Here is a 26,467-nt window from a genome sequence, read left to right as displayed (position 1 = left end):
GAGGTCACGTTACGTTCACCTTCGGGCGCCACACGTAGCTGTCACAGGTAGGTAGTAGTTCGGTCGGTCGGTCGTCGGCAAGCCGCAAAAAACTACAGACGACGTCGACAACAAGACCGAGCAGGAGGCAGATATATACCGAGCGCCAAAGAGACCGACCACACACACACACACACACACACACACACAAAACAACAAACACCACCCACCGGCCAAAGGGGCACCAAAAAAACCCACAAAGCCGAGCACCACACGTCGCGACCAGAGGCAACCCGCAACCGCAACGGCGCTTTCCGCACCGGGCCGGATGCACGTACGACAACACCGCTACCCGTACACAAGGCCTCCCATTGCACACAGCCGCTCTGTGTTCAACATCATCAATGGCGCGCCCGCGGCTCGTCGCGGTCGCAGCCATGACGCCGCCGCCACTTTTGCACCAACACATTCACGCACCGCAAAACAGCTCGCCGACCCACCGACACAGCACAGCCGACAAACAAAAACAACCGCGGCGGCGGCAACAAAACAAAACAAACACCTCGCACCAAGCGTCCGACAGAAAACAAACGGACAGGCACACAGGCCTCTGCTAACGACCACGACACAGCGGCACGCTGCCCCTTTCCCGCCACTCTCGATTCACAGCGCACGCGACCCCGTCGTCGACGACGACACGCGACGGGCTCGCTTCCCGCAACCTACACCTTTCCGCCACTACGCACGGCTCCACCCGACGCCCGTCGCAACGGCACTACTGCACGCACTATCACCCCCGCCGCCGCCGCCGCCGCCGCCGCCGCCGCCTCCTCCTCTCTCCCCCTTCCCGTACACAACAACACAGCCAAAAACACACTCACGACCCAAACATAACAACATGGCACGTGCATCGGCGCACACCCCCAACCAGTCACCGTCGACACAACCACACGCAAGGCACGGAAAAACCGGCGTCCTTCCACGTTGCCATCAAAGCAGCACAAACAACCACACAGGAGGAACCACCAACAACTGCCGGCCGGCCGGCAACCACCAAACGCACATTCCCGCTCGCCACCACACACCTCTCGGCAGCCGTTTCGCAAAGACATGACATGACATGACGCGACATCATCGCATCACGGGCGACGCACGCACACCGACCCACTTTCCCGCCCGTCTCTCTCTCTCTTTTTCTTCCGACGCCTTCGGCCGAGCACACACGTACGTGGCACAACGCCCAACACAGTCACACACAGTCGACAGGCGCACGCCCAGGCACGCAACGACGCAGCGCAGCAAAGGCGCCCGCGACACATACCTCCTCTCCCGTCTCGCCGCCGACCGCCAGCCAGCCACTCGCAATGTGCACTGGCCAACCGGACACACGTCCACCGCGCCGCCTCCGACCACCCGCCAGGGGGCGCTCACGTCCGCGACAACAGCGCGGCCCGCCGCCGGGCGGGCCCAGCCCGGCCCAGGCGGCGCGCGCTGCTCTGCACTCGGCGCGCCGCGCCACACATCCTGCTGCAGACCGGGCTCGTCTCTCTGTACGCGTCTGCGTCTGCCCGCATCTCATCTTCCTGCGCATCAACACAAACGAGGCCACGTGAGCAAACCCCCGTCACAACGCCACATCACGCACTGCCTTGTCGACCGCCTAAATAAATGCACTCACCCACCAGCCATCCGCTTCGTCCTCTTCTTGCTTACTCGTTGTTCGTCGTTGTTGCTGCTGCACCAGCACCAGCACCAGCACCGGCGGCGGCGGCGGCGGCGGCGGCGGCGGCGGCGGCGGCGGCGGCGGCGGCAGCGGCAGCGGCAGCGCACACAGCCCCCAGCCGGCCGCATCCGAGGGGGCCCCGCCGCCAGCGTCGCCTCCTTGGGCACAGGTGCGGTGCTGTGGCCGCCCATCCAACCGCATTTGCTGGCCGTCCCAGCCGCCAGGCAGGCGTTCCCACTGCCGCGCACCGCCTCTGCTGCAGAAGACGAACAAACGAAACGTACAAACATACACGCACCCGAAGCGTGGCCACACACGGACGGGACCGACAGGCTCCAAGGCGACCAAACGATGGAAAAACAAACACAAAAACAAAAGACACGCGAGCGAGCGAGCAAGCACGCAGTCGCCTCGCCTCTGTCCTCCCGCCCCCGCCCTTCTCCCCACCACATGCCCACAAACACCACCGCCTGCCCGCATCTCCACATTCGCCCCCTCCATTTGTTCCCTTGCGTTCGTTCCTTCCTTCCTTCCATGTGTCTGCGTGCGCGGCGCCTCTCCAACATCCGCCGTCCGTCCGTCCCGTTTTCGCCGTACCACACGCCACCGTCGGCGCCGCCTCGCCTCCTCCCAGTCCACCACCGCCGCCGCCCCTGTCCGCCCCGCACACCACCATACACCGCTGCTTGTCCCGGCCGTTGCCACCAAAGGCGCCAGCCGCAAACCGCGCCAAACGCCGCAGCGCGCGTGCGTCCTTCCTTCTTGCTTGCTTCTCCGTGCCGACGCTGCCTCTATTCCCGCACCCATTCGGCCGACAAGCACTGGCGTCGACGACACAGCCGTTGGGCTCCGGCACTGCGCGTACCGGAGTTACACGCGCACCCCCCCTCGCGAACGCACGACTCATTCTCTTTGTTGTTTCTCCTCTTTCTTACGTCTTCGTTTCTTGTTTGTTTGTTTTTTTTTTTTTCCTCCCACCGCCGCATGTGACACAATGGCCTCCCTCCCCCTTTCGTTCGTTGTCGCCGCTTTGTTTCTCTTTCTCATTGGTGCACGTCCGACGCGCTCCATTTCCACCACACCACGGCCATCGGCCTCCTCAACGGGCAGGCGCAGTGTGCCATTCTCCGGCGCACAAGCACACCGCGCGGCTCGCTCTCCTCGCCCCCACGCCACGCCACGCCACGCAGCACAAATGATGCTGTCTCGCAACACGACACACGGTGCGCACACCCCCGACCACGCGGCTCTTAAAAGGCATGGCACCGGCGACATGCGCCGCCCCGGCCCGCATCCGTCGTCTCACGTTCACTGCCGGCCGCGTCTGAGGCTACAACCGCACCACAACAACGGTCCCCTCCCGGCAACACATTTGTTGCACAAACACAACCGCCGAGCGCAGCGCGAGCCACCCACACGCGCCCTCCCCGTCTTTAAAAGCCTCCGCGTCTCCTTTCTCCTTTCGCGCCCCTCCCATCTCCCGAATATGCCAGCAGCGGTGCCACTACCGCGAAACGGACACGCCTTCCGGGCCACATGCAAGGGCACGCCCACCACCAACTACTGCCATATTCGCGGACGCAGTTAGGCAACACGCAACGCACTCTCCACCTACTTTCTCTCTCTCGTCCATTCTCTTTAAAACACACGAACCAACCAACCACGGCTAACACACTTTTTCGCGACACCTTTGACTGCGTTATCTTGACCGTGACGGCAGCTATCGACCTTCCAATTCCCCACTAAACACACACACACCCCTACATACACACCCTTCGCTACACCGGACAACAACAGCGTACACAACAGGAGGGCACACGAAACGGCAGGCAAGGGCAACGCATTCTCATAGATTCCTCCTCCGAGCCATGTCGGCGAACGTTTCATCCGGGAAGGCAATGCAATTCAGCCGTCACCACGGCCGACACCTGCAGCCGCGCCGTAAACGCCTTTCAGTGCGGCTGCAATGCACGGGAACGTTCCGTTGCTATAGACAGCGCCTCTCCGTTTTTCCCTGCTTCGTTTTCCGGTGATTGCTTCTCCATTTTGTTTGTTTTATTACTTTCCGTTCCCCTCCTCCACCATTGTTTCCGTCCCCAACAGTTTTGCTCATTCCACACGTTCTGCCCAGACACGACACTCGACCGATCAAAGGTCAGCCTTTCGTCACCGTTCGCGGCGCCGACGGTGCCACAGTGCGACTGGTGTGAACACCGACACGTTGCCATGACGCCGGTGTACCGCGCCGATATTGACAGTTACTCAGAGCCGCCGGATCGGATCACATCACCGACACACCTGCCATTTCACACCGGGGGACACAGACCAACGAAACGCGTGTACGCCCATAACAACAAACAACGACCGTCGTCGTCTAGCCTCACGCTTACTGTACTCAACCGAACACACGTGCACCGTGAATGACGTGCGTGCGCACAACAGTCCAATCAATCATCAGTCAAACTGCAGAAACGGCTATCATCAAATCAAGGGCCAAATAGGTACACCACCGTGCGTGTCGCCTACCCCACCCGCCCGTACATTTCTTGGCGACTTCGTAATGGATGATAGTACGACACGTCCATTTAAAACGTCACCAACACACACACACCAACGCGCCGTACAGCAAAGGGAATAGTCGACGGCAACACAACATTTCACCCTCGCCATCATGTATGATGTGACAACAGACGGCCGTAACGGTGACATCCAACAATCAATCAATCGCGAGGACTTTCAATTGCAGTCACGTGACTAACCGGGCAGACGGAGACAAAGACATGAATCAGCGCCACAGACAGCACCAACACCTCCTATCGATCTATCTGTGTGTCGACAAACAACCACGCCAAGACTCGTGCACGCATTCCACGTCACACCGGCGGCAACCAAACCCTCGCGGCCGTACCCCAGTAACCACAACCACAACCACATTCGAGACCACACCACCACGGCACAGCAGCACCACCAGCTGCCTCGCAACCAACCAAACCGGGTAGCTATGCCGCCCCTCTCACTCACTCACTCACTCACACACACACAAACAATTCCGCTCTTCCCGCAAAGGCAATTTGGTGGCCCTGAAAAGGGCCGTTTTGCCGCTCTCGCAACGGAGGGAGCTTCCTTCCTTCCTTCCTTCCTTCCTTCCTTCCTTCCAAGAGCCGAAGTAACAACCTCCTCCTTACTTGGAGCTCGTGTACTTGGTCACCGCCTTCGTGCCCTCGCTCACGGCGTGCTTGGCCAGCTCGCCAGGCAGCAAGAGCCGCACAGCCGTCTGGATCTCGCGGGACGTGATGGTCGAGCGCTTGTTGTAGTGCGCCAGGCGAGACGCCTCGGCCGCAATGCGCTCGAAAATGTCGTTCACGAAGCTGTTCATGATGCTCATCGCCTTCGACGAGATGCCCGTGTCGGGGTGCACCTGCTTCAGCACCTTGTAGATGTAGATGGCATAGCTCTCCTTCCTCTTGCGCTTCTTCTTCTTGTCGCCCTTCGAAATGTTCTTCTGCGCCTTGCCGGCCTTCTTGGCGGCCTTCCCGCTAGTCTTGGGCGGCATCTCGAACGTACAACAACAGGCAGCAAGCGCTCCGCTCTAGTCAGCGTCTCCCCACACAGTGGCACCCGCCGCTACCGCAACACCGCACCTTTACCAGCTCGCCCTGTTGCGGCCGCCGACCAATGGGGCGCGCGCGCAACCGGCCGCCGCACCCGAGCCCATAAAGGGACCCCCACCCCGCCGCCGCCGGCACACGCACGCACTCCGCTGCTCGACTCGCTGCGGCTCGCACCGTTACGGTTACGTGTTTAGCGCTTACGCCACTAGCCAAACGCCATGTCCGGACGCGGAAAGGGAGGCAAAGTCAAGGGCAAGTCAAAGTCCCGCTCAAGCAGGGCTGGGCTCCAGTTCCCGGTCGGCAGAATCCACCGCCTCCTGCGCAAGGGAAACTACGCCGAGCGCGTCGGCGCCGGGGCGCCCGTCTACCTCGCCGCCGTCATGGAGTACCTCGCGGCTGAGGTGCTCGAGCTGGCCGGAAACGCGGCCCGCGACAACAAGAAGACGCGCATCATCCCGCGCCACCTGCAGCTCGCCATCCGCAACGACGAGGAGCTCAACAAGCTCTTGTCGGGCGTCACCATCGCACAGGGTGGTGTCCTGCCCAACATCCAGGCCGTCCTGCTGCCAAAGAAGACCGAGAAGAAGGCCTAAACAGGGACCGCGGCGCTGCGCTTGCGTGCTCCCTGCACGCAAACGCAAACGCGCCTTTGCCTTGCCGGCTCGCCTCACAACAATCGGCCCTTTTCAGGGCCACCACACAAACCTACGTCCAAAGCAAAGTTTCCGTCGTCCTCGCCGCACTTTACAACAACGTCCACAGCGCCGGCGCACGTCCGCCATCTTGTCCACAGCCCGTGTGGCCGAACACACACACATTTTTTCTGCACCCCTCCACGCACGCACAGTCGCGTTCCAAACAACGACAACGACATCAATACACCAATAATGTGATGTGATCATTGTTAATATGTTCATAATTAAAAGAGCGCGTAACGGCCCGACGACGGACGACACGCGGGCCGCCGCGCGCGCTCTCCAAACACACAGGCACAGGACAAACCAAACCAAACCAAACAGCTGATCCGATCGATGATCCGGCCCGCGCCACAAACAAACCACGCACACACCGGACTCAGCCGCGCCCTCCCGCATCCATCATCACACACGTCACGTCGAAACTCCAAACGGAACGCACGCACGCAAAGCAACAGAGGCGCACAACAACAACAACAACAACAACAACAACAAACACACACACACAGAGGCAGGCAGGCAACACAGACCCTTTCGCACTTTTCAATTTCCGAACAGTGTGGTGGCCCTGAAAAGGGCCGTTTTTCGTCTCTCCCACCAAGCACGGGCAACGGCACGGCCGCGGGAAGGCCACAGCACAGCACACCGGCTGCCTGCCTAACCGCCGAAACCGTACAGGGTGCGCCCCTGCCTCTTCAGGGCGTACACCACGTCCATGGCCGTCACAGTCTTGCGCTTGGCGTGCTCAGTGTACGTCACCGCGTCGCGGATCACGTTCTCCAGGAACACCTTCAGCACTCCGCGGGTCTCCTCGTAGATCAGACCAGAGATGCGCTTCACGCCGCCCCTGCGAGCCAGGCGGCGGATGGCGGGCTTCGTGATGCCCTGGATGTTGTCGCGCAACACCTTGCGGTGCCGCTTGGCGCCACCCTTGCCCAGCCCCTTTCCTCCCTTGCCGCGGCCTGTCATTCTTCCTCCTCCTCAAGCAACAAAAAAAGCACAAGCGGCAGCTCCTCACCCGGCGCTAGCGAGTCGGCTACGGTGCGCCGTGAGCGCGCGCCGCCCCCCTATATAGACTCTGGCCCGCCCTCCCCCCACCACGCGCACCGAGGGCATATAAGCGCAGCACGGGCCCGCGCGGGCCCGTTGTCAAGGCAGCACCGGACGCTTCGCTACCGCACGCACCGCTAACCGCTATGGCCCGCACAAAGCAAACGGCCCGCAAGTCCACCGGCGGAAAGGCGCCGCGCAAACAGCTCGCCACCAAGGCGGCGAGGAAGAGCGCGCCCGCCACCGGCGGCGTCAAGAAGCCCCACCGCTACAGGCCGGGCACCGTCGCCCTGCGAGAAATCAGGCGCTACCAGAAGAGCACAGAGCTGCTCATCCGCAAGCTGCCGTTCCAGCGCCTAGTGCGCGAGATCGCCCAGGACTTCAAGACCGACCTGCGCTTCCAGAGCTCCGCAGTCATGGCCCTGCAGGAGGCCAGCGAGGCCTACCTCGTCGGCCTCTTCGAAGACACCAACCTGTGCGCAATCCACGCCAAGCGCGTCACCATCATGCCCAAGGACATCCAGCTCGCGCGCCGCATCCGCGGCGAGCGCGCCTAAACCGCTTAGCCGCGGCACGGCACCGCACGCGCGCAACACAAAAAAAACGGCCCTTTTCAGGGCCACTAACATCTCTCCGTCGCGAGCAAAACTTTTGTCGGTCTTGCCGCCCAGCCTCTCTCTCTAGCCCCGTTAAAACAACCACCACAATTCCCCACCCTCCCTCCCGTACACAGCCGCTCTCGCCAACAATCACAATCGACGTCATCCCACCCCACCCCTTCAAATACACACAAACAAACAGCCGGACGACGTCACCACGGGTGGCTGGCCGCCGCCGTCTCCGAGGCGCCACCGCGCCTTCCCAATTCCCGCCGGCCACTTCCACGTCTCAACGTCCCCGTCCCCCTTTCACACAGAGAGGACACACACATAACAAACAAGACGCGCCATCCGCAAAGCAAGCAAACAAACAGAGTCTCCAGAAACATGAGAAACCAACCGTCGGCCGCCGCACAAAATACAAAACACAAAACAAAACGGCCACAACCGCTCCGCTACCGCGCGCCGCCGCCTACCGCCACCGGCCCCACAATCCAACCACCACGGCACGCACACAGTACCCACAAGGGTCATACAGAAACGCCACACAAACACCAACCAACCCCACACACACACACACACACACACCCCGGCGCATGCACGCACGGCCACCCAAACAAGACAACACAACGCGCCAAGCACGACAATCAACGCCTTCCCGACGTCCTCTGATGGCCCTGAGAAGGGCCGTTTTGGGCCGCGCGCAGCCGTGCCATCGCGCGCCACTAGACGACGCGGGGGAGGGGGGTGGGGGACGACGGGGTCAAGCGCCAGCCCTTCCCTTCCTTCCCCTTTCCTTTCTTTACTTTAACTTCACTTCTTCTTCTTGGGCGAAGCCTTCGCCTTAGACGGCGTCGTCGCCTTCTTCGGGCGCGGCGCCTTCGGCTTCTTCGTCGGAACCTTCGCGGCCTTCTTCGCCTTCGACGGCGACTTGGCCTTGGCCGGCTTGGCCGCAGCCGCCTTCTTCGCACCCGCGGGAGCCGCCGACGCCGCAGACGCCTTCTTGGCGGCGCCCGCCTTCCGACCGGTCGCCGCCTTCACGCCACCAGCCTTCTTTGCGCCGGCCGCACGGGCGCCCTTCTTCTCCTTGCTGGCCGGAGCGGCGCGCTTCTTCTTCGCACCGCCGGCACGGGCCTTGCCGCCCTCGGCCGCCCCGCCGCCGGCGCCGGCAAGCTTGAAAGAGCCGGACGCGCCCTTCCCCTTCGTCTGCACCAGCTCGCCAGCCACGACGGCCGACTTGAGGTACTTCTTGATAAAGGGCGCCAGCTTCTCCGCGTCCAGCTTGTAGTGCGCGGCAATGTACTTCTTGATCGCCTGCAGCGACGAGCCGCCGCGCTCCTTCAGACTCTTGATGGCGGCCGTCACCATCTCAGAGGTGCGCGGGTGCGCAGGCTTGGCGCGCGGCTTCTTCGCAGACGCCGCAGACTTGGCCTTCTTCGTCGTGCCGGTGGCGGCGGGTGCCGCAGCAGTCTCGTTCGTAGCCGCCTGATCTGCCATTATTTCGACGACGCGCGTACACACACGAGAGCGAGAGCGAGAGCGGCAGGCGGCAAGCACGGCGGCAGAGAATAGCCGCCGCGCCGCCAGGCCCAGCCAGTGTCGCGGGCGGGCGCGGACGGCCGAGAGAGCGGCCGCCACTCTGCGCGCCGCCGCGCCGCGCCTCCCGCGCTTGCTACCGCCCAACGTCCGACAGCCTGTGCGGACCAGCCCCAAACCTGCGCCGCAACCACCCGCGCCGTTCAAACCACCGAGGATGGGGCTACACACGGCCACACCACAGTCGCCAACCAGTCGCCACGGCAGCGCCGCAAACCACGGCCAAACTGCAGCTACCGCGCGCTACAGCCTGGCTCGGCCCGCCGAGAATCGCCGCCCCCGCCCACATGCCGCCCCCACAGCCCCAGCCGACGACCCGCCACAATGGCCAAACCTTCGGCAAAAGTGCCACACCGTCGCCGCGCCAGCCCGGCCAGCGCGGCCGCCGCCACAGCCACACAAGCGGAGGCGTGCGGCGATGCCGGCCGTGCAAACGCACCTCCGCCGCCCCATCGCCCTCCCACCGTTTCCCGATCGGCCCGCAGCCGTCGGGCCACCTCGCCCGCCAACATTCGCGCCCCTTTCTCACAAAATTGCCCGCCGCAAACAAAACGGGCGCCGCCTGCGCAACATCGGCACCGGCCAACCGAGCGCCGCCGCCCCTCGCCGCTTACGCGAGGGGGGCTGACCGCCGTCCGCAACTACAGACACACCGAATCTGCCTCCAAGCACACACGACAGCCGACCTCCTACATTTATACGCCGCAAGCCACCCAACGGTGTGTGGCGGAGGGCACTTTTTACGTTACGTGCCACTGTCGTCATTGCCTCCCTTTGCCGTTCCAGTCGCGTATGGTTCGCGGGAACAACGACTGTCTGAAAGCCTCCGTGCGCGCTCGAATCTCTCTACTTTTACTACATTCGGGATCTCCTCGGGAGGTATATACGTACGGGGAAGCAATATATTCGATACCTCATCCGGAAACGCACCCTCTCGAAAACCTGGCGAGCAAGCTACACCGCGATGCAGAGAGCGCCTCCCTTGCAGAGTCTGCCACTTAACTATCACGGTTACCACATAACCCTGTGACGAAACGTTGGACCTTTCTCTATCTCCTCCGTCAACCCGACCTGCTACGCATCCCACACTGGTGGGCAACACTCACGTATGGGTCGGTCGAACGCGTGTTTTTGTAAGCCACCTCCTTTGTTGATGGACTACATTTTTGCTAAGCATTCTCCCAGTGCATCTCAACCTGGTACCCGCCTTACCAACAATTACTTTTATCTGATCATCATTCCACTTCCAAATCATTCCGCACGCATACTCCCAGATACATATTTTACAGACGTCACAGCTACCAGTGTTTGTCCCGCTATCATATAATCAATCATACAATAAACGATCCTTCTTTCTGTATATTCGCAATACATCACATTTGTCTATGTTAAGGGGACAGTTGCCACTCCCTGCACCGGGTGCCTATCCGCTGCCGATCGTCCTGCAACCTCTCTGTATACTACATACAGCACATCATCCGCGAAACGACGCATGGAACGTCCGGCACTATCTACTAGCTCATTTATATGATATGAATTGTGAAAAGCAATGGTCCCATAACACTCCCCCGTGGCACGCCAGGGGTTACTTTAACGTCTGTAGACGTCTGTCTCTCCATTGATAACAACATGCTGTGTTCCGTCTGCTAACATCTCGTCAATCCAGCCACACAGTTGGTCTGATATTCTGTAGACTCTTACGTCGTTTATCAGGCGACGGTGCGGAGCTGTATCGAACGCCTTCCGGACGTCAACGACAATGGCATCCACCTGGGAGCCTGTATCTCATATTTTCTGGGTCTCATGCGCAAATAAAGCGAGCTGGGGGTCTCACACACGATCGCTGTTTCCGGAATCCAACATGGATTCCTACATAGTAGACTCTGGAGTTTCCACAAACGACATGATACTCGAGCAAACAACATGTTCTACAACACATCGACGTCAGAGATATGGGTCTATGGTTTTTGCGCATCTGCTCGACGACTGGGACTACCTGTGCTCTTTTCCAATCATTTGGAACCCTCCCTTCCTCTCCAGAGACTTGCGGTACACGGCTGTTAGAAGGGGGGCAGGTTGTTTCGCGTACCCTGTGTAGGAATCGCGAATTGGTAATCCCGTCGGGTCCGGCGGACTTTCCCATTCCTCCTTGGACACTTATTTCGATGTCAGCCGGTTTCTCGTTCGTGCGAGCATTTAGAGACGGAACTGCAGTGCGGTCCGTCCTCTGTGAAACAGCTTTGGAAACAGGTGTTTAGGTATTTCACAGCTTTACGCGTGTCATCCTCTGTTTCAATGCCATCACCATGCCGGAGTGTCTGGATATGCTGTTTCGAGCCACTTACTGATTCAACGCAAGACCGGAACGTCCTAGCATTTTCTGTCAACGTCGGTACATAGGGTTTGTTCTACTTTCGAATTCACTGAACGCTTCACGCATAGCCCTCCTTACGCTCACACTTTGGACATCGTTTAGCTTCTGTTTGTCTCGGAGGTTTTGGCTGCGTTTAAACTTTGGGTGAAGCTCTCTTTGCTTTCGCAACAGTTTCCTAACGTTGTTGTTGTAGTATACCACGGTGGGTTTTTTTTCCCATCCCTCACAGTTCGACACTCGGCACGTACCTGTCTAAAAACGCATTTTTACCATTGCCTTGCACTTTCTCCATGAACACTCAACATTGTCAGTGTCGGAACAGGCATTTGCCTTTTCATCTGTCGGGTCGTCTGCAAATCTGCCTTCTATTACTCTTGCTAGCCAAAACAGATAGATACACCGTCCTCCCTGCAACGGCCTTATGATCACTGCGTCCCTGTTCTGCACATACAGAGTCGAAACACGTTCGGGTCTGTTTGTCATCCGTAGGTCCACGATGTTATCTCCACGAGTCGGTTCTCTGTTCATTTTGCTCGAGGTGATTTTCGGACAGTGCACTCAGTATAATGTCACTCGATGCTCTCTGTCCCCCTACCACCCGTCCTGAACATCATCTGAGTGTCCCAGTCTATATCGGGTAAATTGAAATCTCCACCTAAGACCCTAACATGCTGAGGAAAATGTATGTGAAATGTGTTTCCAAAATCCGTCTCTCCGTTGTTCTGCCACTAATGCTGCTGCGTCGGGAGGTCGGTCAAAGGAGCCAATTATTATTAAACCTAGCTCGGTTGTTGGGTGTAACCTCCACCCACAATATTTCACAGGAACCATCCACCTCTACTTCACTACAGGATCAAAACTACTACTCAAACAGCGACGAACACACCACCACCGGTTGCATGCAATCGAGCCTTTCTAAAACACCGTCTGTACCTTTGTGACAATTTCGGCAGAATTTATCCCTGGCGTCAGCCAGCTTTCTGTACCTTATCACGATTGCAGAGCTTCGGTGCTTTCTCTGTCAGCGCTTGCGGTTCCGGTACTGTACCAACGCAGCTTCGACAGTTGACAATTAACAAACGATACCGATTGCTGCTTGGTCCCCGCACCCGTTGAGGCTGCTGTTGCCCCCTTTCTGTACTTGCCCAAGGCCATCTAACCTAACAAAACCGCCCAGCCCACGCCACACAACCCCTGCTACCCGTGTAGCCGCTTGTTGCGTGTAGTGCTCTCCACCTAAGACTATAACATGCCTTCGACATTCGCAGTGTACAACACCTTAGGTTAGGGTTGGCGTCGCTTGGGTTAGGTTAGGTTACGTTAGGTGGACGTGGGTTAGGTTAAGGGTTAAAGTTAGGTTAGGCGTCAAAGTTAGGTTAAGCGTTCGGACGTGAGGCGTCAGGTGGCCGCACCTACCTTACGGCCGGACATCTTAGGTTAGGCTAAGGGCGCCGAGGTCACGTTACGTTCACCTTCGGGCGCCACACGTAGCTGTCACAGGTAGGTAGTAGTTCGGTCGGTCGGTCGTCGGCAAGCCGCAAAAAACTACAGACGACGTCGACAACAAGACCGAGCAGGAGGCAGATATATACCGAGCGCCAAAGAGACCGACCACACACACACACACACACACACACACACAAAACAACAAACACCACCCACCGGCCAAAGGGGCACCAAAAAAACCCACAAAGCCGAGCACCACACGTCGCGACCAGAGGCAACCCGCAACCGCAACGGCGCTTTCCGCACCGGGCCGGATGCACGTACGACAACACCGCTACCCGTACACAAGGCCTCCCATTGCACACAGCCGCTCTGTGTTCAACATCATCAATGGCGCGCCCGCGGCTCGTCGCGGTCGCAGCCATGACGCCGCCGCCACTTTTGCACCAACACATTCACGCACCGCAAAACAGCTCGCCGACCCACCGACACAGCACAGCCGACAAACAAAAACAACCGCGGCGGCGGCAACAAAACAAAACAAACACCTCGCACCAAGCGTCCGACAGAAAACAAACGGACAGGCACACAGGCCTCTGCTAACGACCACGACACAGCGGCACGCTGCCCCTTTCCCGCCACTCTCGATTCACAGCGCACGCGACCCCGTCGTCGACGACGACACGCGACGGGCTCGCTTCCCGCAACCTACACCTTTCCGCCACTACGCACGGCTCCACCCGACGCCCGTCGCAACGGCACTACTGCACGCACTATCACCCCCGCCGCCGCCGCCGCCGCCGCCGCCGCCGCCTCCTCCTCTCTCCCCCTTCCCGTACACAACAACACAGCCAAAAACACACTCACGACCCAAACATAACAACATGGCACGTGCATCGGCGCACACCCCCAACCAGTCACCGTCGACACAACCACACGCAAGGCACGGAAAAACCGGCGTCCTTCCACGTTGCCATCAAAGCAGCACAAACAACCACACAGGAGGAACCACCAACAACTGCCGGCCGGCCGGCAACCACCAAACGCACATTCCCGCTCGCCACCACACACCTCTCGGCAGCCGTTTCGCAAAGACATGACATGACATGACGCGACATCATCGCATCACGGGCGACGCACGCACACCGACCCACTTTCCCGCCCGTCTCTCTCTCTCTTTTTCTTCCGACGCCTTCGGCCGAGCACACACGTACGTGGCACAACGCCCAACACAGTCACACACAGTCGACAGGCGCACGCCCAGGCACGCAACGACGCAGCGCAGCAAAGGCGCCCGCGACACATACCTCCTCTCCCGTCTCGCCGCCGACCGCCAGCCAGCCACTCGCAATGTGCACTGGCCAACCGGACACACGTCCACCGCGCCGCCTCCGACCACCCGCCAGGGGGCGCTCACGTCCGCGACAACAGCGCGGCCCGCCGCCGGGCGGGCCCAGCCCGGCCCAGGCGGCGCGCGCTGCTCTGCACTCGGCGCGCCGCGCCACACATCCTGCTGCAGACCGGGCTCGTCTCTCTGTACGCGTCTGCGTCTGCCCGCATCTCATCTTCCTGCGCATCAACACAAACGAGGCCACGTGAGCAAACCCCCGTCACAACGCCACATCACGCACTGCCTTGTCGACCGCCTAAATAAATGCACTCACCCACCAGCCATCCGCTTCGTCCTCTTCTTGCTTACTCGTTGTTCGTCGTTGTTGCTGCTGCACCAGCACCAGCACCAGCACCGGCGGCGGCGGCGGCGGCGGCGGCGGCGGCGGCGGCGGCGGCGGCGGCGGCAGCGGCAGCGGCAGCGCACACAGCCCCCAGCCGGCCGCATCCGAGGGGGCCCCGCCGCCAGCGTCGCCTCCTTGGGCACAGGTGCGGTGCTGTGGCCGCCCATCCAACCGCATTTGCTGGCCGTCCCAGCCGCCAGGCAGGCGTTCCCACTGCCGCGCACCGCCTCTGCTGCAGAAGACGAACAAACGAAACGTACAAACATACACGCACCCGAAGCGTGGCCACACACGGACGGGACCGACAGGCTCCAAGGCGACCAAACGATGGAAAAACAAACACAAAAACAAAAGACACGCGAGCGAGCGAGCAAGCACGCAGTCGCCTCGCCTCTGTCCTCCCGCCCCCGCCCTTCTCCCCACCACATGCCCACAAACACCACCGCCTGCCCGCATCTCCACATTCGCCCCCTCCATTTGTTCCCTTGCGTTCGTTCCTTCCTTCCTTCCATGTGTCTGCGTGCGCGGCGCCTCTCCAACATCCGCCGTCCGTCCGTCCCGTTTTCGCCGTACCACACGCCACCGTCGGCGCCGCCTCGCCTCCTCCCAGTCCACCACCGCCGCCGCCCCTGTCCGCCCCGCACACCACCATACACCGCTGCTTGTCCCGGCCGTTGCCACCAAAGGCGCCAGCCGCAAACCGCGCCAAACGCCGCAGCGCGCGTGCGTCCTTCCTTCTTGCTTGCTTCTCCGTGCCGACGCTGCCTCTATTCCCGCACCCATTCGGCCGACAAGCACTGGCGTCGACGACACAGCCGTTGGGCTCCGGCACTGCGCGTACCGGAGTTACACGCGCACCCCCCCTCGCGAACGCACGACTCATTCTCTTTGTTGTTTCTCCTCTTTCTTACGTCTTCGTTTCTTGTTTGTTTGTTTTTTTTTTTTTCCTCCCACCGCCGCATGTGACACAATGGCCTCCCTCCCCCTTTCGTTCGTTGTCGCCGCTTTGTTTCTCTTTCTCATTGGTGCACGTCCGACGCGCTCCATTTCCACCACACCACGGCCATCGGCCTCCTCAACGGGCAGGCGCAGTGTGCCATTCTCCGGCGCACAAGCACACCGCGCGGCTCGCTCTCCTCGCCCCCACGCCACGCCACGCCACGCAGCACAAATGATGCTGTCTCGCAACACGACACACGGTGCGCACACCCCCGACCACGCGGCTCTTAAAAGGCATGGCACCGGCGACATGCGCCGCCCCGGCCCGCATCCGTCGTCTCACGTTCACTGCCGGCCGCGTCTGAGGCTACAACCGCACCACAACAACGGTCCCCTCCCGGCAACACATTTGTTGCACAAACACAACCGCCGAGCGCAGCGCGAGCCACCCACACGCGCCCTCCCCGTCTTTAAAAGCCTCCGCGTCTCCTTTCTCCTTTCGCGCCCCTCCCATCTCCCGAATATGCCAGCAGCGGTGCCACTACCGCGAAACGGACACGCCTTCCGGGCCACATGCAAGGGCACGCCCACCACCAACTACTGCCATATTCGCGGACGCAGTTAGGCAACACGCAACGCACTCTCCACCTACTTTCTCTCTCTCGTCCATTCTCTTTAAAACACACGAACCAACCAACCACGGCTAACACACTTTTTCGCGACACCTTTGACTGCGTTATCTTGACCGTGACGGCAGCTATCGACCTTCCAATTCCCCACTAAACACACACACACCCCTACATACACACCCTTCGCTACACCGGACAACAACAGCGTACACAACAGGAGGGCACACGAAACGGCAGGCAAGGGCAACGCATTCTCATAGATTCCTCCTCCGAGCCATGTCGGCGAACGTTTCATCCGGGAAGGCAATGCAATTCAGCCGTCACCACGGCCGACACCTGCAGCCGCGCCGTAAACGCCTTTCAGTGCGGCTGCAATGCACGGGAACGTTCCGTTGCTATAGACAGCGCCTCTCCGTTTTTCCCTGCTTCGTTTTCCGGTGATTGCTTCTCCATTTTGTTTGTTTTATTACTTTCCGTTCCCCTCCTCCACCATTGTTTCCGTCCCCAACAGTTTTGCTCATTCCACACGTTCTGCCCAGACACGACACTCGACCGATCAAAGGTCAGCCTTTCGTCACCGTTCGCGGCGCCGACGGTGCCACAGTGCGACTGGTGTGAACACCGACACGTTGCCATGACGCCGGTGTACCGCGCCGATATTGACAGTTACTCAGAGCCGCCGGATCGGATCACATCACCGACACACCTGCCATTTCACACCGGGGGACACAGACCAACGAAACGCGTGTACGCCCATAACAACAAACAACGACCGTCGTCGTCTAGCCTCACGCTTACTGTACTCAACCGAACACACGTGCACCGTGAATGACGTGCGTGCGCACAACAGTCCAATCAATCATCAGTCAAACTGCAGAAACGGCTATCATCAAATCAAGGGCCAAATAGGTACACCACCGTGCGTGTCGCCTACCCCACCCGCCCGTACATTTCTTGGCGACTTCGTAATGGATGATAGTACGACACGTCCATTTAAAACGTCACCAACACACACACACCAACGCGCCGTACAGCAAAGGGAATAGTCGACGGCAACACAACATTTCACCCTCGCCATCATGTATGATGTGACAACAGACGGCCGTAACGGTGACATCCAACAATCAATCAATCGCGAGGACTTTCAATTGCAGTCACGTGACTAACCGGGCAGACGGAGACAAAGACATGAATCAGCGCCACAGACAGCACCAACACCTCCTATCGATCTATCTGTGTGTCGACAAACAACCACGCCAAGACTCGTGCACGCATTCCACGTCACACCGGCGGCAACCAAACCCTCGCGGCCGTACCCCAGTAACCACAACCACAACCACATTCGAGACCACACCACCACGGCACAGCAGCACCACCAGCTGCCTCGCAACCAACCAAACCGGGTAGCTATGCCGCCCCTCTCACTCACTCACTCACTCACACACACACAAACAATTCCGCTCTTCCCGCAAAGGCAATTTGGTGGCCCTGAAAAGGGCCGTTTTGCCGCTCTCGCAACGGAGGGAGCTTCCTTCCTTCCTTCCTTCCTTCCTTCCTTCCTTCCAAGAGCCGAAGTAACAACCTCCTCCTTACTTGGAGCTCGTGTACTTGGTCACCGCCTTCGTGCCCTCGCTCACGGCGTGCTTGGCCAGCTCGCCAGGCAGCAAGAGCCGCACAGCCGTCTGGATCTCGCGGGACGTGATGGTCGAGCGCTTGTTGTAGTGCGCCAGGCGAGACGCCTCGGCCGCAATGCGCTCGAAAATGTCGTTCACGAAGCTGTTCATGATGCTCATCGCCTTCGACGAGATGCCCGTGTCGGGGTGCACCTGCTTCAGCACCTTGTAGATGTAGATGGCATAGCTCTCCTTCCTCTTGCGCTTCTTCTTCTTGTCGCCCTTCGAAATGTTCTTCTGCGCCTTGCCGGCCTTCTTGGCGGCCTTCCCGCTAGTCTTGGGCGGCATCTCGAACGTACAACAACAGGCAGCAAGCGCTCCGCTCTAGTCAGCGTCTCCCCACACAGTGGCACCCGCCGCTACCGCAACACCGCACCTTTACCAGCTCGCCCTGTTGCGGCCGCCGACCAATGGGGCGCGCGCGCAACCGGCCGCCGCACCCGAGCCCATAAAGGGACCCCCACCCCGCCGCCGCCGGCACACGCACGCACTCCGCTGCTCGACTCGCTGCGGCTCGCACCGTTACGGTTACGTGTTTAGCGCTTACGCCACTAGCCAAACGCCATGTCCGGACGCGGAAAGGGAGGCAAAGTCAAGGGCAAGTCAAAGTCCCGCTCAAGCAGGGCTGGGCTCCAGTTCCCGGTCGGCAGAATCCACCGCCTCCTGCGCAAGGGAAACTACGCCGAGCGCGTCGGCGCCGGGGCGCCCGTCTACCTCGCCGCCGTCATGGAGTACCTCGCGGCTGAGGTGCTCGAGCTGGCCGGAAACGCGGCCCGCGACAACAAGAAGACGCGCATCATCCCGCGCCACCTGCAGCTCGCCATCCGCAACGACGAGGAGCTCAACAAGCTCTTGTCGGGCGTCACCATCGCACAGGGTGGTGTCCTGCCCAACATCCAGGCCGTCCTGCTGCCAAAGAAGACCGAGAAGAAGGCCTAAACAGGGACCGCGGCGCTGCGCTTGCGTGCTCCCTGCACGCAAACGCAAACGCGCCTTTGCCTTGCCGGCTCGCCTCACAACAATCGGCCCTTTTCAGGGCCACCACACAAACCTACGTCCAAAGCAAAGTTTCCGTCGTCCTCGCCGCACTTTACAACAACGTCCACAGCGCCGGCGCACGTCCGCCATCTTGTCCACAGCCCGTGTGGCCGAACACACACACATTTTTTCTGCACCCCTCCACGCACGCACAGTCGCGTTCCAAACAACGACAACGACATCAATACACCAATAATGTGATGTGATCATTGTTAATATGTTCATAATTAAAAGAGCGCGTAACGGCCCGACGACGGACGACACGCGGGCCGCCGCGCGCGCTCTCCAAACACACAGGCACAGGACAAACCAAACCAAACCAAACAGCTGATCCGATCGATGATCCGGCCCGCGCCACAAACAAACCACGCACACACCGGACTCAGCCGCGCCCTCCCGCATCCATCATCACACACGTCACGTCGAAACTCCAAACGGAACGCACGCACGCAAAGCAACAGAGGCGCACAACAACAACAACAACAACAACAACAACAAACACACACACACAGAGGCAGGCAGGCAACACAGACCCTTTCGCACTTTTCAATTTCCGAACAGTGTGGTGGCCCTGAAAAGGGCCGTTTTTCGTCTCTCCCACCAAGCACGGGCAACGGCACGGCCGCGGGAAGGCCACAGCACAGCACACCGGCTGCCTGCCTAACCGCCGAAACCGTACAGGGTGCGCCCCTGCCTCTTCAGGGCGTACACCACGTCCATGGCCGTCACAGTCTTGCGCTTGGCGTGCTCAGTGTACGTCACCGCGTCGCGGATCACGTTCTCCAGGAACACCTTCAGCACTCCGCGGGTCTCCTCGTAGATCAGACCAGAGATGCGCTTCACGCCGCCCCTGCGAGCCAGGCGGCGGATGGCGGGCTTCGTGATGCCCTGGATGTTGTCGCGCAACACCTTGCGGTGCCGCTTGGCGCCACCCTTGCCCAGCCCCTTTCCTCCCTTGCCGCGGCCTGTCATTCTTCCTCCTCCTCAAGCAACAAAAAAAGCACAAGCGGCAGCTCCTCACCCGGCGCTAGCGAGTCGGCTACGGTGCGCCGTGAGCGCGCGCCGCCCCCCTATATAGACTCTGGCCCGCCCTCCCCCCACCACGCGCACCGAGGGCATATAAGCGCAGCACGGGCCCGCGCGGGCCCGTTGTCAAGGCAGCACCGGACGCTTCGCTACCGCACGCACCGCTAACCGCTATGGCCCGCACAAAGCAAACGGCCCGCAAGTCCACCGGCGGAAAGGCGCCGCGCAAACAGCTCGCCACCAAGGCGGCGAGGAAGAGCGCGCCCGCCACCGGCGGCGTCAAGAAGCCCCACCGCTACAGGCCGGGCACCGTCGCCCTGCGAGAAATCAGGCGCTACCAGAAGAGCACAGAGCTGCTCATCCGCAAGCTGCCGTTCCAGCGCCTAGTGCGCGAGATCGCCCAGGACTTCAAGACCGACCTGCGCTTCCAGAGCTCCGCAGTCATGGCCCTGCAGGAGGCCAGCGAGGCCTACCTCGTCGGCCTCTTCGAAGACACCAACCTGTGCGCAATCCACGCCAAGCGCGTCACCATCATGCCCAAGGACATCCAGCTCGCGCGCCGCATCCGCGGCGAGCGCGCCTAAACCGCTTAGCCGCGGCACGGCACCGCACGCGCGCAACACAAAAAAAACGGCCCTTTTCAGGGCCACTAACATCTCTCCGTCGCGAGCAAAACTTTTGTCGGTCTTGCCGCCCAGCCTCTCTCTCTAGCCCCGTTAAAACAACCACCACAATTCCCCACCCTCCCTCCCGTACACAGCCGCTCTCGCCAACAATCACAATCGACGTCATCCCACCCCACCCCTTCAAATACACACAAACAAACAGCCGGACGACGTCACCACGGGTGGCTGGCCGCCGCCGTCTCCGAGGCGCCACCGCGCCTTCCCAATTCCCGCCGGCCACTTCCACGTCTCAACGTCCCCGTCCCCCTTTCACACAGAGAGGACACACACATAACAAACAAGACGCGCCATCCGCAAAGCAAGCAAACAAACAGAGTCTCCAGAAACATGAGAAACCAACCGTCGGCCGCCGCACAAAATACAAAACACAAAACAAAACGGCCACAACCGCTCCGCTACCGCGCGCCGCCGCCTACCGCCACCGGCCCCACAATCCAACCACCACGGCACGCACACAGTACCCACAAGGGTCATACAGAAACGCCACACAAACACCAACCAACCCCACACACACACACACACACACACCCCGGCGCATGCACGCACGGCCACCCAAACAAGACAACACAACGCGCCAAGCACGACAATCAACGCCTTCCCGACGTCCTCTGATGGCCCTGAGAAGGGCCGTTTTGGGCCGCGCGCAGCCGTGCCATCGCGCGCCACTAGACGACGCGGGGGAGGGGGGTGGGGGACGACGGGGTCAAGCGCCAGCCCTTCCCTTCCTTCCCCTTTCCTTTCTTTACTTTAACTTCACTTCTTCTTCTTGGGCGAAGCCTTCGCCTTAGACGGCGTCGTCGCCTTCTTCGGGCGCGGCGCCTTCGGCTTCTTCGTCGGAACCTTCGCGGCCTTCTTCGCCTTCGACGGCGACTTGGCCTTGGCCGGCTTGGCCGCAGCCGCCTTCTTCGCACCCGCGGGAGCCGCCGACGCCGCAGACGCCTTCTTGGCGGCGCCCGCCTTCCGACCGGTCGCCGCCTTCACGCCACCAGCCTTCTTTGCGCCGGCCGCACGGGCGCCCTTCTTCTCCTTGCTGGCCGGAGCGGCGCGCTTCTTCTTCGCACCGCCGGCACGGGCCTTGCCGCCCTCGGCCGCCCCGCCGCCGGCGCCGGCAAGCTTGAAAGAGCCGGACGCGCCCTTCCCCTTCGTCTGCACCAGCTCGCCAGCCACGACGGCCGACTTGAGGTACTTCTTGATAAAGGGCGCCAGCTTCTCCGCGTCCAGCTTGTAGTGCGCGGCAATGTACTTCTTGATCGCCTGCAGCGACGAGCCGCCGCGCTCCTTCAGACTCTTGATGGCGGCCGTCACCATCTCAGAGGTGCGCGGGTGCGCAGGCTTGGCGCGCGGCTTCTTCGCAGACGCCGCAGACTTGGCCTTCTTCGTCGTGCCGGTGGCGGCGGGTGCCGCAGCAGTCTCGTTCGTAGCCGCCTGATCTGCCATTATTTCGACGACGCGCGTACACACACGAGAGCGAGAGCGAGAGCGGCAGGCGGCAAGCACGGCGGCAGAGAATAGCCGCCGCGCCGCCAGGCCCAGCCAGTGTCGCGGGCGGGCGCGGACGGCCGAGAGAGCGGCCGCCACTCTGCGCGCCGCCGCGCCGCGCCTCCCGCGCTTGCTACCGCCCAACGTCCGACAGCCTGTGCGGACCAGCCCCAAACCTGCGCCGCAACCACCCGCGCCGTTCAAACCACCGAGGATGGGGCTACACACGGCCACACCACAGTCGCCAACCAGTCGCCACGGCAGCGCCGCAAACCACGGCCAAACTGCAGCTACCGCGCGCTACAGCCTGGCTCGGCCCGCCGAGAATCGCCGCCCCCGCCCACATGCCGCCCCCACAGCCCCAGCCGACGACCCGCCACAATGGCCAAACCTTCGGCAAAAGTGCCACACCGTCGCCGCGCCAGCCCGGCCAGCGCGGCCGCCGCCACAGCCACACAAGCGGAGGCGTGCGGCGATGCCGGCCGTGCAAACGCACCTCCGCCGCCCCATCGCCCTCCCACCGTTTCCCGATCGGCCCGCAGCCGTCGGGCCACCTCGCCCGCCAACATTCGCGCCCCTTTCTCACAAAATTGCCCGCCGCAAACAAAACGGGCGCCGCCTGCGCAACATCGGCACCGGCCAACCGAGCGCCGCCGCCCCTCGCCGCTTACGCGAGGGGGGCTGACCGCCGTCCGCAACTACAGACACACCGAATCTGCCTCCAAGCACACACGACAGCCGACCTCCTACATTTATACGCCGCAAGCCACCCAACGGTGTGTGGCGGAGGGCACTTTTTACGTTACGTGCCACTGTCGTCATTGCCTCCCTTTGCCGTTCCAGTCGCGTATGGTTCGCGGGAACAACGACTGTCTGAAAGCCTCCGTGCGCGCTCGAATCTCTCTACTTTTACTACATTCGGGATCTCCTCGGGAGGTATATACGTACGGGGAAGCAATATATTCGATACCTCATCCGGAAACGCACCCTCTCGAAAACCTGGCGAGCAAGCTACACCGCGATGCAGAGAGCGCCTCCCTTGCAGAGTCTGCCACTTAACTATCACGGTTACCACATAACCCTGTGACGAAACGTTGGACCTTTCTCTATCTCCTCCGTCAACCCGACCTGCTACGCATCCCACACTGGTGGGCAACACTCACGTATGGGTCGGTCGAACGCGTGTTTTTGTAAGCCACCTCCTTTGTTGATGGACTACATTTTTGCTAAGCATTCTCCCAGTGCATCTCAACCTGGTACCCGCCTTACCAACAATTACTTTTATCTGATCATCATTCCACTTCCAAATCATTCCGCACGCATACTCCCAGATACATATTTTACAGACGTCACAGCTACCAGTGTTTGTCCCGCTATCATATAATCAATCATACAATAAACGATCCTTCTTTCTGTATATTCGCAATACATCACATTTGTCTATGTTAAGGGGACAGTTGCCACTCCCTGCACCGGGTGCCTATCCGCTGCCGATCGTCCTGCAACCTCTCTGTATACTACATACAGCACATCATCCGCGAAACGACGCATGGAACGTCCGGCACTATCTACTAGCTCATTTATATGATATGAATTGTGAAAAGCAATGGTCCCATAACACTCCCCCGTGGCACGCCAGGGGTTACTTTAACGTCTGTAGACGTCTGTCTCTCCATTGATAACAACATGCTGTGTTCCGTCTGCTAACATCTCGTCAATCCAGCCACACAGTTGGTCTGATATTCTGTAGACTCTTACGTCGTTTATCAGGCGACGGTGCGGAGCTGTATCGAACGCCTTCCGGACGTCAACGACAATGGCATCCACCTGGGAGCCTGTATCTCATATTTTCTGGGTCTCATGCGCAAATAAAGCGAGCTGGGGGTCTCACACACGATCGCTGTTTCCGGAATCCAACATGGATTCCTACATAGTAGACTCTGGAGTTTCCACAAACGACATGATACTCGAGCAAACAACATGTTCTACAACACATCGACGTCAGAGATATGGGTCTATGGTTTTTGCGCATCTGCTCGACGACTGGGACTACCTGTGCTCTTTTCCAATCATTTGGAACCCTCCCTTCCTCTCCAGAGACTTGCGGTACACGGCTGTTAGAAGGGGGGCAGGTTGTTTCGCGTACCCTGTGTAGGAATCGCGAATTGGTAATCCCGTCGGGTCCGGCGGACTTTCCCATTCCTCCTTGGACACTTATTTCGATGTCAGCCGGTTTCTCGTTCGTGCGAGCATTTAGAGACGGAACTGCAGTGCGGTCCGTCCTCTGTGAAACAGCTTTGGAAACAGGTGTTTAGGTATTTCACAGCTTTACGCGTGTCATCCTCTGTTTCAATGCCATCACCATGCCGGAGTGTCTGGATATGCTGTTTCGAGCCACTTACTGATTCAACGCAAGACCGGAACGTCCTAGCATTTTCTGTCAACGTCGGTACATAGGGTTTGTTCTACTTTCGAATTCACTGAACGCTTCACGCATAGCCCTCCTTACGCTCACACTTTGGACATCGTTTAGCTTCTGTTTGTCTCGGAGGTTTTGGCTGCGTTTAAACTTTGGGTGAAGCTCTCTTTGCTTTCGCAACAGTTTCCTAACGTTGTTGTTGTAGTATACCACGGTGGGTTTTTTTTCCCATCCCTCACAGTTCGACACTCGGCACGTACCTGTCTAAAAACGCATTTTTACCATTGCCTTGCACTTTCTCCATGAACACTCAACATTGTCAGTGTCGGAACAGGCATTTGCCTTTTCATCTGTCGGGTCGTCTGCAAATCTGCCTTCTATTACTCTTGCTAGCCAAAACAGATAGATACACCGTCCTCCCTGCAACGGCCTTATGATCACTGCGTCCCTGTTCTGCACATACAGAGTCGAAACACGTTCGGGTCTGTTTGTCATCCGTAGGTCCACGATGTTATCTCCACGAGTCGGTTCTCTGTTCATTTTGCTCGAGGTGATTTTCGGACAGTGCACTCAGTATAATGTCACTCGATGCTCTCTGTCCCCCTACCACCCGTCCTGAACATCATCTGAGTGTCCCAGTCTATATCGGGTAAATTGAAATCTCCACCTAAGACCCTAACATGCTGAGGAAAATGTATGTGAAATGTGTTTCCAAAATCCGTCTCTCCGTTGTTCTGCCACTAATGCTGCTGCGTCGGGAGGTCGGTCAAAGGAGCCAATTATTATTAAACCTAGCTCGGTTGTTGGGTGTAACCTCCACCCACAATATTTCACAGGAACCATCCACCTCTACTTCACTACAGGATCAAAACTACTACTCAAACAGCGACGAACACACCACCACCGGTTGCATGCAATCGAGCCTTTCTAAAACACCGTCTGTACCTTTGTGACAATTTCGGCAGAATTTATCCCTGGCGTCAGCCAGCTTTCTGTACCTTATCACGATTGCAGAGCTTCGGTGCTTTCTCTGTCAGCGCTTGCGGTTCCGGTACTGTACCAACGCAGCTTCGACAGTTGACAATTAACAAACGATACCGATTGCTGCTTGGTCCCCGCACCCGTTGAGGCTGCTGTTGCCCCCTTTCTGTACTTGCCCAAGGCCATCTAACCTAACAAAACCGCCCAGCCCACGCCACACAACCCCTGCTACCCGTGTAGCCGCTTGTTGCGTGTAGTGCTCTCCACCTAAGACTATAACATGCCTTCGACATTCGCAGTGTACAACACCTTAGGTTAGGGTTGGCGTCGCTTGGGTTAGGTTAGGTTACGTTAGGTGGACGTGGGTTAGGTTAAGGGTTAAAGTTAGGTTAGGCGTCAAAGTTAGGTTAAGCGTTCGGACGTGAGGCGTCAGGTGGCCGCACCTACCTTACGGCCGGACATCTTAGGTTAGGCTAAGGGCGCCGAGGTCACGTTACGTTCACCTTCGGGCGCCACACGTAGCTGTCACAGGTAGGTAGTAGTTCGGTCGGTCGGTCGTCGGCAAGCCGCAAAAAACTACAGACGACGTCGACAACAAGACCGAGCAGGAGGCAGATATATACCGAGCGCCAAAGAGACCGACCACACACACACACACACACACACACACACAAAACAACAAACACCACCCACCGGCCAAAGGGGCACCAAAAAAACCCACAAAGCCGAGCACCACACGTCGCGACCAGAGGCAACCCGCAACCGCAACGGCGCTTTCCGCACCGGGCCGG

General features: G+C 59.6%; 2 protein-coding genes across 2 annotated transcripts; both read left to right on the top strand.

Moving 5' to 3' along the window:
- The first annotated feature begins 307 nt into the window (after positions 1-307).
- On the top strand, positions 308-1,093 carry LOC126219137 (uncharacterized). The gene has a single exon (XM_049942141.1). The coding sequence runs from the start codon at positions 308-310 to the stop codon at positions 1,091-1,093; it is 786 nt and encodes a 261-aa protein (XP_049798098.1).
- Positions 1,094-13,387: 12,294 nt separating this feature from the next.
- Positions 13,388-14,173, top strand: LOC126219136 (uncharacterized). Its single transcript, XM_049942140.1, has one exon. The coding sequence runs from the start codon at positions 13,388-13,390 to the stop codon at positions 14,171-14,173; it is 786 nt and encodes a 261-aa protein (XP_049798097.1).
- The last annotated feature ends 12,294 nt before the right edge of the window (positions 14,174-26,467 follow it).

Source organism: Schistocerca nitens, unplaced genomic scaffold (genome assembly GCF_023898315.1).
Source record: "Schistocerca nitens isolate TAMUIC-IGC-003100 unplaced genomic scaffold, iqSchNite1.1 HiC_scaffold_165, whole genome shotgun sequence".
Taxonomy (NCBI): domain Eukaryota; kingdom Metazoa; phylum Arthropoda; class Insecta; order Orthoptera; family Acrididae; genus Schistocerca; species Schistocerca nitens.
This window is presented reverse-complemented; position numbering and strand designations above follow the sequence as displayed.

Excerpts from the sequence above, each read along its gene's own strand:
- LOC126219137 (XM_049942141.1), top strand. The coding sequence starts at position 308 with ATGCACGTACGACAACACCGCTACCCGTACACAAGGCCTCCCATTGCA.
- LOC126219136 (XM_049942140.1), top strand. The coding sequence starts at position 13,388 with ATGCACGTACGACAACACCGCTACCCGTACACAAGGCCTCCCATTGCA.